Source organism: Gavia stellata, chromosome 2, assembly GCF_030936135.1.
Source record: "Gavia stellata isolate bGavSte3 chromosome 2, bGavSte3.hap2, whole genome shotgun sequence".
Lineage (NCBI taxonomy): Eukaryota > Metazoa > Chordata > Aves > Gaviiformes > Gaviidae > Gavia > Gavia stellata.
In genome coordinates, this window is record NC_082595.1 from 11035406 (window position 1) to 11050026 (window position 14621).

Sequence of the window (14621 nt, forward strand, 5' to 3'; positions counted from 1 at the left end):
CTCCTTGCCCAGTGAAGCGTATTTCAGGTTTGGGATCTTACGTTAGGGCTGCTACTGATGCAAATCCTCATAAAAGCCAATAGTAGCTCAATGCTTTCCAACTGATTGCAGTTGCAGGTACAGCTGCAATGTTAAAAAAGGAGGGCAGGAAGTATATGCAATATTGATCTTGAGCTAGAACTTTTATTGAGAAAAGACATCCTAACATTTGTCGCTGGGACTGCAAACAAGCCCTGAAGGGAACGATGCTCGTGAGTACACATACTAACTCAGTACACAACCTGTGCCTCTTCCAGTCACTACCAGTGACTTTTGGGGACTGCACTGGCTGGCCAGTGCCTCCTGCAGAGAAAAGACTGCTTCTGTCTTGTGCTGCTTCCAGGTCCTTTCACCACAAGGCAACTTTTTTAATTTTTTTTTTTCCTTTCCTTTTCGTAGTATGGAGAACTTGCATGAATCAGGGTCAGGAGTGGCTGCTTCTGACCAGGAGGAGCACTTAATACTGCAGTGGACATGTCTGAGTCCTAGTTTGGTCTGCAAGGGTTCTATTTAGGGGAAAATGTTCCTTTTCCCTCTTTGCTGTCATTCTAGAAACTCAGTGAAACAAAAATACTAAGTCCTCCTATTTTTTTTCAAACTGTTGATGCCTCTGTGCTAACATGCAGGTCTCGCTGAGCAGGTCATGCTACTTTTCTGGAGAACATACTGGGCTCAAAGTCAGCAGGCTTGCAGCTCCCATTGTCATTTACACATGTGCAAGGGACTGTGATCTTACAGTGTCTGACCCCTGTTGTGCTCAAGAGTAAGTGATTATGTGAGGTTCAAAGCAGCAGGGAACTTGTTCTGAGGCTGTTTTGTCCAAGTAGGACTCTTGTAGCCGATTGTTTTCTTTTGTCCCTTTTGGCTTAATCTGTTGGAAAAAAGCCCACCAATTCACAAAAAAAGAATAATAAAAAGCACTCAGAAAAGCCTGCAGATAAAAACCCGTGTCCAAATAATTGACGTTAAAAAAACCGAGATAAGGAGCATGAAAGGAAGACATCCTCCTATTATAGCTATGTTGTCTGATCTTTTCCCTGAGAAGGTGGCCATTTAATTTCCTTTTCTGCTCCCTATTGCTCTGAACTATGATGTAAATAAATGTGAAAAAGGAACCATGCTCCTAAATAGTTCTCACAGGTTCTATGAGTTTGGCATTAGCAAACACATCTCACTTAAGGAAACCTCCATCTTCCTTTCAGTTTTCACCCATAACTCCTTCAGGGTAAATTTAATTTTAAAATTTAACTTGTCTTTATTTGGAGACAGGTCTTTCATGTTGGTTTCACCCTCATGTATATCCATAGATGTAAACAAACACATTCTTGTTCATAGGTATGTAAAAGAAACTTCAGTTCCCAAGATTTAAAGACTTGGTCATACTCTTTTTGCACTACTGTGCAGAACTGGAAAGACAGTAGATTTAAAATGGGCAGCATTGATTGAGATTGCAGTTGTACAAAACACTTGGAACATGTGCCCAGCTTAAGGCCCAGGGTTTAAAACACATGCTGACAGATCAGCTTTTGCTGCAGCACTTTTTTGAATTCACACCTAACTGCATTGTAACTTGACTGTACACCATCAGATAGGGAAGACACTGATCTTCTCTCAGTGAAAAGTTGAAGTTCAAAATGAGTTTATTGAGCCTAATAATAGTTATCCATGGCCTTTGGTCCTGCATGGCCCAGAGAAGAGGAACAAAGGCCCGTGCATTCATCATAGATTGTGGTATAAGACTATTTCAGATATAGTAAAGAGTTAAATAGACAATCTTGAGAAGCAATGTGGTCCAGTGGTCCCAGTGCTGGACTTGAAGTCAGAAGTTGCGGTATTGTTCCTGATTTTGCCATTGATTTCTATTTGCAACTGCCTTCCTGCCCATCATTTATCTGTTTCATCTATTTAGACTGCTGAAGGAACTGTCTTTTCTCTATATGTCTTGGAGAGCCAGCACATTAGGCTTAGTGTCAAAAAAACAATTAATGGCATTAAAAGAAACAACAACTGTTCTTAGGTTGATGCTGATTTGTTTAACAGAATACTTATCCTGACTTGCTTACCATTTGGTGGTGATAAAAGGATTTAATGAACATGCGTTTTTATCAACTGTTGTACTGAGCTTGAGAATCTACAATGTGAAAAACAATGTTAAAAAATTAAGCATGTTTTCTTTTTCTCCTGAAATCTCTGTGACTACAGGTACTGCAGCTGGGCTCTGAAATCCTCCCGCAGTACAAACAAGAGGCCCCAAAGACTCCGCCGCATATAATTTTGCATTATTGTGTTTTCAAGACTACCTGGGACTGGATCATCTTGATTTTAACCTTCTACACTGCTATTTTGGTCCCTTACAATGTCTCCTTTAAAACCAAACAGAACAATGTGGCATGGCTAGTAGTCGACAGCATTGTAGATGTCATTTTTTTGGTAGACATTGTGCTTAATTTCCATACCACCTTTGTGGGGCCAGCAGGAGAGGTGATCTCTGACCCAAAGCTGATTCGCATGAATTACTTGAAGACCTGGTTTGTGATCGATCTGCTCTCATGCTTGCCGTATGATGTCATCAATGCATTTGAGAATGTCGATGAGGTTAGTATACTAGTTCCACTTCCACCTATTAATTATTACTTAATGGTTGGGTGGAGGGGAAGGGAGAGAAGAAAGAAATGTATGCTTTTAAATATATTGAATTAGTGTATATATGTCTCAGCCCATATAGAAGTTTGCTTATGAGTCCTAGCCAGAAGGGTCCATCTTTAACTGCACTGGGAGACGCTGAGGTTTTTGGTGTCAGAAATCCGTGTTTATTTTCCTTCGTTCTACATCCTCAGAGTTCAGGAGGACAGGCAGAAGCAGACAGCAGAACCTCTGTACAGCACTGAGGAAAACTGTTTCATCTGACTTACCATGAATAGCTTGAACTGGTGTGTCAAGATAGTTTCTTGGGGCAGGGTTCTCTTGCTTTCACTGTTGACTGAACAGGGTATGTCCACTAATGGTAATTCTTCACATGAACAACTGAAAAGTATAATACACTTTTCTCAGCTGCTTCTAATACAATATAGCAGGTGGCAGAGGCAGGCAGTGACTCACTAAATCTTCTTAGACCACTAGAAAGTACTGTGTGGGTACCTGGTGATCTATGCAGCATTGTTTGGCAACAGTTGTTTTAAAGGAAGGTGAAGCAATTGAAGATGCTGGTTTGATGCTTGTTTGGTAATTGCATAATTAGAGGAAAGCATAGGGAGAAATCTGGATATCTAGATTCCTCCTTAATTCTTTCTCATTTCTTTGGGAACAGGTCAGAAGCCAGCAAAAGAACTAACGTTCAGACACTTAAAACCACAATACGACCCTGTTTTAACTGCATGTTCTCCTCCTGGATCAGGCTGCCAGGAAAATATTCCTAAACAAAATATATTAAGCTTCCATGCCTGGATAGTTCAGAGAGTTAATGAATTGTTAATAAAATCTTAAAGAGGATTCCAGCAGTCCACTTTTTAATTACATGTTATAAAATCTGTACTATCAACTAATTAGGTGTCTGTGTTTATCTGTGACACGTACTAAACCTGTAACATACATAGACATCTCATCAGTGCTTAGTATTTAATTTCTAGCCTGTAAAATTTAATTTTTATGAATTCCTTTAAAATATGCCCATGCTATAAAGGACCACGTAGTTATTAGAAGAAAATTATGTCAAGTGAAATATGTGGTTAAAAACATAAAACCTCATTACTTTTGTAAAAATACGCAACACAGGTTTTTATAAAATTTAAAGTATTTAAAGTATTTTGCTCAATGACTTGAGGACAAGTAGGCAAACTATTGGATGCAGTGGAAAAAACATAATGTTATTTGATATTTAATTCTCTAGAGAGGCTTTCATTTTATATAAAGCTGCAGACTGAAATAACACAAATGAGATCAAGCAAAAAAGCCTTGTGAGACCTGTCCTTAAATATTTGTTTGTCATAAAAAGGACCCAGGCTGCAGATTACTGTGCAGGGCTTTCACATATTACTTTGCTGTGGCACTGATAAAGCAATGGAAGGAGTGGCTATATGTCAGTTTCTGACATTTAGGCTGAAAGATTTAAATTTAAAAAAAAAAAATATTAAAAAAAAAAGCAAGAGACAAAAAAAAAGGAAGGAAGCTTTTCTCACCCGCTGCAGATAGTAGCAACCTGCTGATGATTTTGCTGGAGGAACATTTCATAACTGTAGACTGGCGATGTGACCGACAGAACATCCCTGAGGAACATGTCTATACCAGTGGCTGTGACAACCCTTGAGCTGAGCACAGGCGCTCTCAGACTCATGGTAGCAATTCTGCAGAGAAATTCTTGTTGTGTGAGTTTGAATTTCTCCAGGTTCTCTGTCTCAGTGTTGCCTTGTAACAATGAGGAGCTGATTGGTACTTCAGTTTTCCTATGGCTCTTCAACACTCTGCTTAATCAGTATAACAGTGTTAGTTTTAGTTATTCTAGCTATCGTGCCCAAGGAAAAGAACATTTTTCTTGATGCTATCCTTTCAAGACTGTTCGTCTGTATTTCCCGGAGTGGGTTCTGACATTTAGCTGGTATAAATCATGGTAGGGTCATTAGATCAGAGTTTCCACTTGTGTAAATTGCTGTACTTCTATTAAGGGCTCATAGACTGGTTTACAGGACCTGAGGGGCTTTGCCAGCAATGCCAGCAGAATAACGTAGTGCACATCAGGTGGGGATTTAGGACAGTATATGCTGATCACTGTTTCATGAACTGCCTGTAGAGAGAAAGATAACCTTTTATTAAAGAAGAAGAAGAAAAAAATCAAACCCCACATTCAAAGTGTGTTGAAAATAAAAAGGATTTGCCTTGTATCTTCTTCTCTGTTGTGTAGAGGATTCCCTTGTGGTCAACTCCTTTTCTTTCAAACTTGCTGGTTTAAATTTTACCTGTCTGTCACCCTGAATTGCAGACCATATTACTTCACAGCTGGATTAAGTCAGCTGTGAGGCTGCACTGCTCAAGTTATAAGTAGCCAAACTGGATTGTTATCTGTGCGTCACTTTGGTTTTGCTAAAGGGAATTCCCTTGGAGCCAGGAGACTGGAGTTAGTAGGTGGCCATGGCTGCTGCAGGGATTTTTTTTTTTTAGTCCTAATGTGAATACTCTCAGAAAAATAGCCAGAGATTAAATGATACCCAGTGTCAAGAGTGGTGATAAAATGAGATGAAGAATATGAATTGCTATTTTCCTGTTTTGATGTTTTCCATATATGATTTTAAACATGAGGAAATAGAATCCTGGCTTTGTTGCAGTCCCTATAGCGAAGGGGGACTGGGGCAGGTGGAAGGTCACTGTTTTTTCTGCCTGCTGTCATTCTTTGTTAAAAGAAACATCACTGAAGACACTGAGGATGTCATGGAGGAACTAACTTGACAAGTCAATTTGTTTTTAAGAATGCTGTAATTACTGTGATGGGGACTAATTGATTTTCAAGGGACACAGGACCTGGAGCTGAAGAAGTAAAAAGCTGTGTATATAGGGTATTGAGGCTTTTCTGGCTCTGGGTAATTTTGGGACTGTCCCATCACTTAGGTCTTGATAGATTAATAATGAAATAATTTTTGTCATCTTTAAAGTCATCCACTAATATAAGATTAATTATAGCATATTAAACTGGAGTTGATCAATATTTTTGACAAGCAGATACTAATTTTAAAAAATTCTGATATTGAATTTTTTTTTCTATTTTGAAGTAACTTTTTGTTTTGCAATTTACTTCATTATTCCATTATAAGATATAATGGAAAATATTTTCTTGAAACAAAATTGAGTGTGATTTCCGTGTTTTTCATTTCAAAATTCTTTGGGTTTGTTGCAGTTTGGAACATTAGTATATTTTCAGTTCACATTTCCTAATATAATTGAAATTCCAGTTTCCTCTCCACACTGTTGAGAATATTTTTGTCCACAAAAATACTTTGAATTCATTAACTATTAATCAATACAACTATTAATAACTACAATTAATGGAAGAGGCACTTAAGTATGAATAGCCACATTCTACAGATGGAAGAGGAAAGAAAAAACATTGCTGTTCAAGGCCATAGAATTAAATATGAGAATGTATGAAGCTTCTGATCTCAAGTTCTGTGCTTAAAGAGGCTAGTACAGTATTTCATATTCAGACATGAACAGCATTCAACAAATAAAGGAAAGAATAGCTGTAGAGAAATTTCCGTTGTTACCCAAATGAAAGAAAAGTTATAAATGTTTCTCCTGGCTTTTCTATATGGGAAGCTAATTATACAGTTAAATACAAATTACTTTCTTGACATGCCGTAGAACTTCAAGAAAAAAAATATTCCACTGGTTGATGAATCAACTTAATGCTAGGCTTCAACTTTCTACTGTTAAGAAAATATGTCATGCTGTAGTATAGTTTGAGTAAGAAAAGAAAATATTGCTCTAAAATTTACACAGCCCTTAAAACACGTGGTATTAGTCTCTTTTCAATTTGAATGATCACAATAACATTAGTTATTAGAAATAATTAGTATTATTTCTCACTTAAGAAAATACCACCTACTTTGGGGGATAATGTTATCTTTTTGTGTTCAGACATCAATCAGTAGGTTTAATAAAAAACAGGCTTAAAGAAAATTCCACAATTTTTGCCAAGAACAATGCAATTCAAGACTTTGAATTCCAAAGGCAAGTTGAAGCATAGTTTTGGAGTGTCAGCTTGAGCAATTTTATACTGTGGTTTTCAGCTATAATACCATAAGATATAATTTATACTGGAAAAAATTTGACTTATGACATGTGACACTGTTGTTGTGAAATCTCATGGTAGAAGTGGAATCCAGTCATGTCACCACCATATAAATCTCTGAAATAGGGAGTTTGTAGTAGTAATTGCTATCTATATTTGAACGGAACACTATAATCAATTGTTGGCTGATGCCAGATTGAGAACCATATATCACTCTTATTATTTGAGGTAGAAGAGAAGTAAATCATATGCATAGAAGATGATCATCAGGAAAGATGTATTCAATATAAGTGATCTAGTGTTCACTTAAGTGGATGAATAAGAGAGAAGCTAGCATGTAGGCAAAGAAGATATACAGCTTTGAAAGGGCAAAATTTATGATGATAAAAAAAGTCCCAGAAAAAACACAATACAGGAGTAATAGAAGTAAATTAAGCTACTTAGTGCTAAGTGAGCATGGTGTGACTGGAAAGTAAACAGTGAGTTGTGAGAGGAAAAAATGAATATGTTGCTGGTCAGATCGTTGGCAACTCTCTGAGGCAGTACTTTTGCAATAGATTAATTTAAACCTTATTAGTGGAATAATATCTCACACTAATATAAATCAGCTATCTAGGAATTACTGAAGTAGCTACACTGAAAAGCATGCAACTTCCCTAGACTTTTTTTACCATTTGCTTGCAATAAGGGGCAAGGGAATAAATTATCATATTTATAGTTCTGTGGAATAAACAGGGGTCCATAGAAAAAGATTTTGGGTTAGATGAATTTTGCAAAGTGGAAAATACAATTTTTAAACTCTTTTAGACTGTAAACAGCTGTATAATATGAAATCTGTTTGAAACAGTGTGTAGTTTACCTCTCTTATTTGGATTTGTCCAGTTAGGCAATACTGTGTTTTGCATGTGAGTCTATTACAGAATCACAGAATCACTACGGTTGGAAAAGACCTGTAAGATCATCAAGTCCAACCTGGAAAAAAAAAAAAAAAACCACCAAAACCCACCACACAACAACAACAAGCCACAACCCACCCAACACCACACAGCATCATGTCCATCAAGCTACATGCCACAATGCCACATCCACACGCTCCTTGAATATCTCCAGGGAGGGTGACTCTACCACCTCCCTGGGCAGCCTATTCCAATGTTTCACTACTCTCTCAGTAAAGAATATCTAATATCTAGCCTGAACCTCCCCTGGCGCAACTTGAGGCCATTTCCTCTAGTCCTGTCACTAGTCACTTGGGAGAAGAGACCAACACCCACCTCTCTGCAATCCCCTTTCAGGTAGTTGTAGAGAGCGATAAGGTCTCCCCTCAGCCTCCTCTTCTCCAGACTGAACAACCCCAGTTCCCTCAGCCACTCCTCATAAGACTTGTGTTCCAGACCCCTCACCAGCTTCGTCGCCCTTCTCTGGACACGCTCCAGCACCTCTATGTCTTTCTTGTAGTGAGGGGCCCAAAACTGAACACAGGATTCGAGGTGCGGCCTCACCAGCGCCGAGTACAGGGGCACGATCACCTCCCTACTCCTGCTGGCCACACCATTTCTGATACAAGCCAGGATGCCGTTGGCCTTCTTGGCCACCTGGGCACACTGCTGGCTCATATTCAGCCGGCTGTCAATCAACACCCCCAGGTCCTTTTCTGCGAGGGAGCTTTCCAGCCACTCGTCCCCAAGCCTGTAGCGTTGCCTGGGGTATTGATAAATCTGGTAATGAATGAATATTTTTCTGTGGCTAATTAAAATTAAAGTAGTCATAACCTACTTGCTATGTAATGCTTATAACAAAACAGCTAAGTATCACAGAGTATGATCGAGGCATAGAGGAAATGTCGGCAAATTGTGGTTCTTGGATGTGATGAAAGTAGATGAGAAGGGATTGGTGAGACCCCTTGGCCTGGGTGACTCCTTACCAGTGCTCCTGGGGAATAATCAAGCAATTGGGTTACTGTACCCAGGTGGGGCAGTGGGAGGGCTGGAGCATAGACCTTGGGTTGGGGATGTGGTGGTGGTGGAGGTTTACTTGATTGGGTGTTCCTTTGTTGAGAGATGCCTGAGAAATAGGGCAAAGCCCAGGGGACGTGTGTGCTCTGGGCTGTAACCTGCCAGAGGCCCTTGGCCAAGGCTAGGGGGGTTGTTGGTGTGGCTCCTAGGTGGTGTTGGGAGCTTCAGAAGGAGCTTGGGGGCCTTGACCTGTGGAAGAAGGGGAGTGCAAAAGAAAGGAAAGGTGGTAATGGAGGGGGAGTGCTGCTTGTTTGACTTTTGTAGGTGCCTCTGCACTGCAGCATGGCCCCAAGGGGCTGTGCCAGGCAGGAATTACTCCTTAACAGGGAGGTAGGTGGAAGGAGTATTTTGGGGAAATGCAAATGGGGTAAAGCAGATTCCTGCGGTGAAGTGGATTGCCAGGATAAACCAGGGAGGCAAAGAAGCACTTACTGTTCACAGCCTCTCGAGGATTTGATTCAGGGTGTCTCTCTCTGTTTTTTTTTTTTTTCCTCCTATTTTTTTTTCTTTCAATCAAAGATGAGTTTCTCTAACTTCACTCCTTATAAACTCAACCTCCATGCTACTAATGAAGTGCTTCTTTTATGCTACCCTCTGAAGGGGCAGGCTGCCTTTTCCCCCCAGATCCTCTGTTTTCCAAATTGTGTTGCTATTGTATATAGGTGCTGGAGAGCTCTTCTGCCATTAAACCCATTTAGGGTTAAATTCTCACCTTTGTTCCAAGCCTGCATACGGTGTTTAATTAATTTCAATTCTGCTTGCTTTCCTGGTCTCCCCTAGGTTCATACACCTTGATGGCTCAGAGACATCTACACTGTCTGCTGATGGATACCCCCTCCCAAAAGAGAATACCAGAGAAGGATGTGTTGCTGTGTCCCTGCCCAGCACCTACTCTGTAGGTTCTGCTGTGGCTGTTGAGATGCCAATTAGCTCCTCTTCTGCGCTACTAATGTGCAGATTAGTCTTTTTGCTAAGTCACAGATAAGTAAGGGTGTTACTGGGTTTCAGGGCTACTTCTTCGTAGCTTTAAAAATCATGATGTGATTTATCATACTGTTAAAAGAGAGAATAGTATTCTACATAAGCTATTCAATCTGTATAAGGCTAAGAGAATTAAAATGCTGAATTACATTTCTAGTGATAATGTGTGGTGATAGCCTTTGTTCAAGAAGGAGAGCTAATTGAATATATTAGATTCTGAATTATTTCAAAAAGCTGCTGTTAGAGTGATACTTACACTGCATATAAAGGGAAACATGTTTCACAGACGGGGATCAGTTACTCTGTTCTTTTTCCCCCATTCAGCATACTTGTATCGATCTGAGGCAGAAAGTCAGATGAGACGGCAAAGGGTATTTATTTGAGTAGCTAAATGGTTGCTTTATAGTCTATTTCATATTAGGGATTGGATTAGCATTGGGAAGATGGAGTGGTATTAGATGCCAGTAACGCTAAATCTTATTTGGGTGTTTTGCCTCTTTGAGATAAGTAAAAAGCTTCTGAAATTAACGGCTGCTTTGCATAGGAAGCATTGGGAAGCAGATTGCTGTCTGTCGGGGTAAATTTTTTATTTGTTAGTGTGGAAAGTGTGATTTCTTTAGATTACTTGTGTGTTATCTTTATCTTTGTTCTTCCTTTAAAAGTAAAAAAAAGTAGTTTGTTTCCTGAGTATGCGTGTATGTGTGTAAGGCAAGCATGGGCATAGTTTTATAAATGAAAAATCAGCCTTTCCATCCCTTTTCACACCCTTATAAATGAATTATAGCAGTTTCTCCCTCAATTCTAACCAAGCTCACAGATGTCTGACTAAAATAATCTTTGTGAGTCTAGAGATCTACTTTCTTCAGTGCTGAAAACCACAGCAGTAACCAGAGGGTTTAGATACTGATTTTGACCTTAGATACTGATTTTGACCTCTGCACATAACGTTATCCATTTGTTGACTGCTAAATATGGCACACTGTAGGAAAGGTCATGTTCTCAGGCCTAATTAAGAAAATCAGAAGAGGCAAATAAGAGAAATGAGAAGTCCTAATAATGACCTGACAGGGCTGCCATGTTACTGCAGGTAGGCAGAGCCAGGCTGTGGCACAGCTGACCTCTGAATCAAATGTCAAGAAAGAAGGCAGTGCTTTCCATGGCTCTTGCCTCACTTACGGTAGTGATAAATTTGGTTCATTGCCCCCCTTTTTTTAATAATTAATTTTTATTTTTTTTTTCCTGTTTCATTCTCATTCTTTTAATGGTTAGTTCTTAGTCTCCTGCATGTCACTTTAATTGAGATGAAGGCAGAACTTTAACAGTTACAGTCCTCCAGGGCTCAGCTGTGGGACCGGTCTTGTTTAATATATTTATCGATGATCTGGATGAGGGCATCCAGTGCTCCCTCAGCAAGTTTGCAGATGACACCAAGTTGGGTGGGAGTGTTGATCTGCTCGAGGGTCAGAAGGCTCTGCAGAGGGATCTGGACAGGCTAGATCGATGGGCCAAGGCCAATTGTGTGAGATTCAACAAGGCCAAGTGCCGGGTCCTGCACTTTGGCCACAACAACCCCAGGCAATGCTACAGGCTTGGGGACGAGTGGCTGGAAAGCTGCTCCGCAGAAAAGGACCTGGGGGTGTTGATCGACAGCCGGCTGAAGATGAGCCAGCAGTGTGCCCAGGTGGCCAAGAAGGCCAACAGCATCCTGGCCTGTATCAGAAATAGTGTGGCCAGCAGGAGCAGGGAGGTGATCGTGCCCCTGTACTCGGCGCTGGTGAGGCCACATCTTGAATCCTGTGTTCAGTTTTGGGCCCCTCACTACAAGAAAGACATAGAGGTGCTGGAGCGTGTCCAGAGAAGGGCGACGAAGCTGGTGAGGGGTCTGGAGCACAAGTCCTGTGAGGAGCGGCTGAGGGAACTGGGGTTGTTTAGCCTGGAGAAGAGGAGGCTGAGGGGAGACCTCATCACTCTCTACAATTACCTGAAAGGGGGTTGCAGAGAGGTGGGTGTTGGTCTCTTTTCCCAAGTGATGAGTGACAGAACAAGAGGAAATGGCCTCAAGTTGTGCCAGGGGAGATACAGACTGGATATTAGGAAAAAATTCTTTCCTGAGAGAGTGGTGAGACACTGGAATAAGCTGCCCAGGGAAGTGGTGGAGTCACCATCCCTGGAGGTGTTCAAGGAACGTGTGGATATGGCATTGTGGGACGTGGCTTGATGGGCAATGGTGGTGTTGGGTTGATGGTTGGACTTGATGATCTTACAGGTCTTTTCCAACCTTAGTGATTCTGTGATGCGAGAGGAAAGTGCTGGAAGACTTAGAACAGATTTGTGTCAATACTGAGTATTTCTCCTTTTTATAATAGATAGTAGGTAGGAAGTAAACTATACTTCCTTTGAGCCTAGAAAAAGCCCTTAATGCTTGGGTTAAGTGCTTGCTTTGTGTACAGGTGGAAAGTAAATAATGACCTAAAAAGTGAATACTCTCATGCAGATCGAATCCATTACTAAAGTGCTAGTGTTACTATAGCTGTAAGAGGCGGGATGAAAGTTGCATTTTAGTTCTTTTCTGAAGTTGTTCATCCTACATCTTGTTTGGAAGGGAAAATGGATTATTTCTTATGTTTTTTTTTTTTTTTGGCTGTAGTTAATTTTTATTGCTGTTCTTTAAACAATTTGTATTTTGTTTTTTCTAGGTGGGATTTTATTATTCATTGAATTGAGTTGAATTTAATTTGGCATCGCAAATGAACAGCAGCAACTGCTTTTTATTTGTACAGCATCTAGCACTGTAGTGTCCACTGCGAGTGTTCTTGGGAGCCATAATGACACAAGTAACTAATAATTACTCTGCTACAGCCCTTATGTTTTCAAAACACTTCACACAGTAATTCATCACAGCATCTCTTCTCTATCTTTTATGGAGATGGAAGTAATGGCACAAATCTTAGGTTGTCTGATGCAAAGCTAGAGCCAAAACACGGGTATCCTGGATCCTGTGTTTGGAGAGAAGATTACTTAAATGGCTGATATCAGTGTGAGACAAGGGGTGTACTGGCAGTAGATCATGTCTTGCACAAAACAAAGAGATACAAAAGAAATTCTGTGTAAATGTGCACAGTATCTAGTGAGTAGGTCTAATTAATGACAAATTATAGATGGAAATTTAGTTTTGGCAATATTTAATGGACAAACTTCTGAAGCATTCTCTTTAAATGTAAAATCTGGGTCCTGCTTTCCTCCAGAACTGAGGCTGATCTGTTTTTCTGTTGTGTTTGAGGTGCAGTTCCACTCTGCAAAGATTGCATGGGAGGAGAGGAAAGGGGAATGGTTGTATTTATTACTTTAAGGATTTTTGACATTCAGGTTTGCTCAGTCAGCGAATAGAGTTATTTCTTCTGGCCCTCAGGGCTCTGAGCTTGCCCTTTGGTTTGGAGGGGACTCGCTACAGATTCTTCCATTTTCGTGCATCAGCCATTGCTGGCAATGAAAGTAAAACTGCCAACCTATTAAATATTTGTTAACATCAATATGCAGGTAACAGCAGTAGAATATTTATTTAGTGTCATTCAGCTACTTCAAACAATTTCATATGTAAGTTTGTGTGAAATTCAGAATTTTCTGCCATATTTGACTAGGTGCTGCATATTTACGTGCTGCACACAAGTGATCTCCGTAACAAAATATAGTAAAAATATACTATTTTTCTACTATGGCTTCTGCATACCCCTAGGGGAAGGGATCTGTTGAATAGAGTACTAATAGGTGGAACTGTAAGTCAGGCCCAGGTAGGACTTTGTGGGATATTACTTAGTCTTGTCCTTTCCCTGCCTGCCACACAGAAGTTCCTTATGGTGATCCTTTAGAGCAGAGCATCTGGGGGTGCCTGTTTGGGACCTGTAGTACGATTGCTGGCTCTTTATGAACTGAGGTTTATCTATGTCCTTTGGGCAAAAGGAGCTCTGGGTGTTTCTTAATCTGCCTCTCAAAGATTATAGGAATAGCAGAGCTAAGAGGGTGGGACACACAATAAAGAGGAGTAAATTGAGTTCAGGCTCTTTTGTGTGACATCTTGGAGCCATCTGTAAGATAAAAGCATAAAAATAATCTGTACTGATAAGAGCATTAAAATGGACAGTAATCTAAAAGTACAGTTCTATTTTGGACAGTGGTTGTCTAAAAATGTCAATTTTGAGTCCAGCAGATCTATTCCTGTGAGTATTAAAATATTGCTTGCTAAATTTAGTGACAAAAATAACTGTTTTAAAGTATTGGAGAATGATCTGATTTTTTTTCTACTGTATCATCTATGAAACAGTCTATTAAGTTTCCATTGTTTCAATTTGAAATTCTGTCAGAAATTTTTTAAGAGAGTTATATGAATAATTATTTCCCTGGGCATTTCTTCCTCTTGATATTGATCCATTTAGAGTAGATAAATAATTTCCTCTGAGGAAATAAAATAGAAAACACTGTTAATGCTGAGATAAAAATAATATTTTTTTTTTTAGCTTTTTATGAACTTTTAGAATCTTGTTGACAATGCAGTCAGGTGAAATATTGACTAATTTGAATATTAAATGCATCCTTTCAATGCAACCAAATCAAGTATTTATTTTCTGTAAATAAGCAAGTTCTTTTTGTACAAAAACCCTAATTCTCTCTACCTCTGGTCCGAATTTGGTAGAATCTCTTTCTCCCAAATGATGCAGTTCTATCACATTTGAAATGTTTTTACTAAATTTCTTTTTGTGATTTTCACAAGGGAAATTAGGATAAGAGTACTCTGAAAGCAAAGTAGTTTGCCTTAAATG

At 39.6% G+C, this 14621-nt stretch overlaps 1 protein-coding gene across 1 annotated transcript in view; it reads left to right on the forward strand.

Moving 5' to 3' along the window:
* KCNH1 (potassium voltage-gated channel subfamily H member 1) overlaps positions 1–14621 on the forward strand; it is a 186391-nt gene that overhangs the window by 37751 nt on the left and 134019 nt on the right. Inside the window, exon 6 of the mRNA XM_059833561.1 lies at positions 2242–2634. Within this exon, the coding sequence (XP_059689544.1) occupies positions 2242–2634 (393 nt within the window). The remainder of the gene's footprint in view (positions 1–2241; positions 2635–14621) is intronic.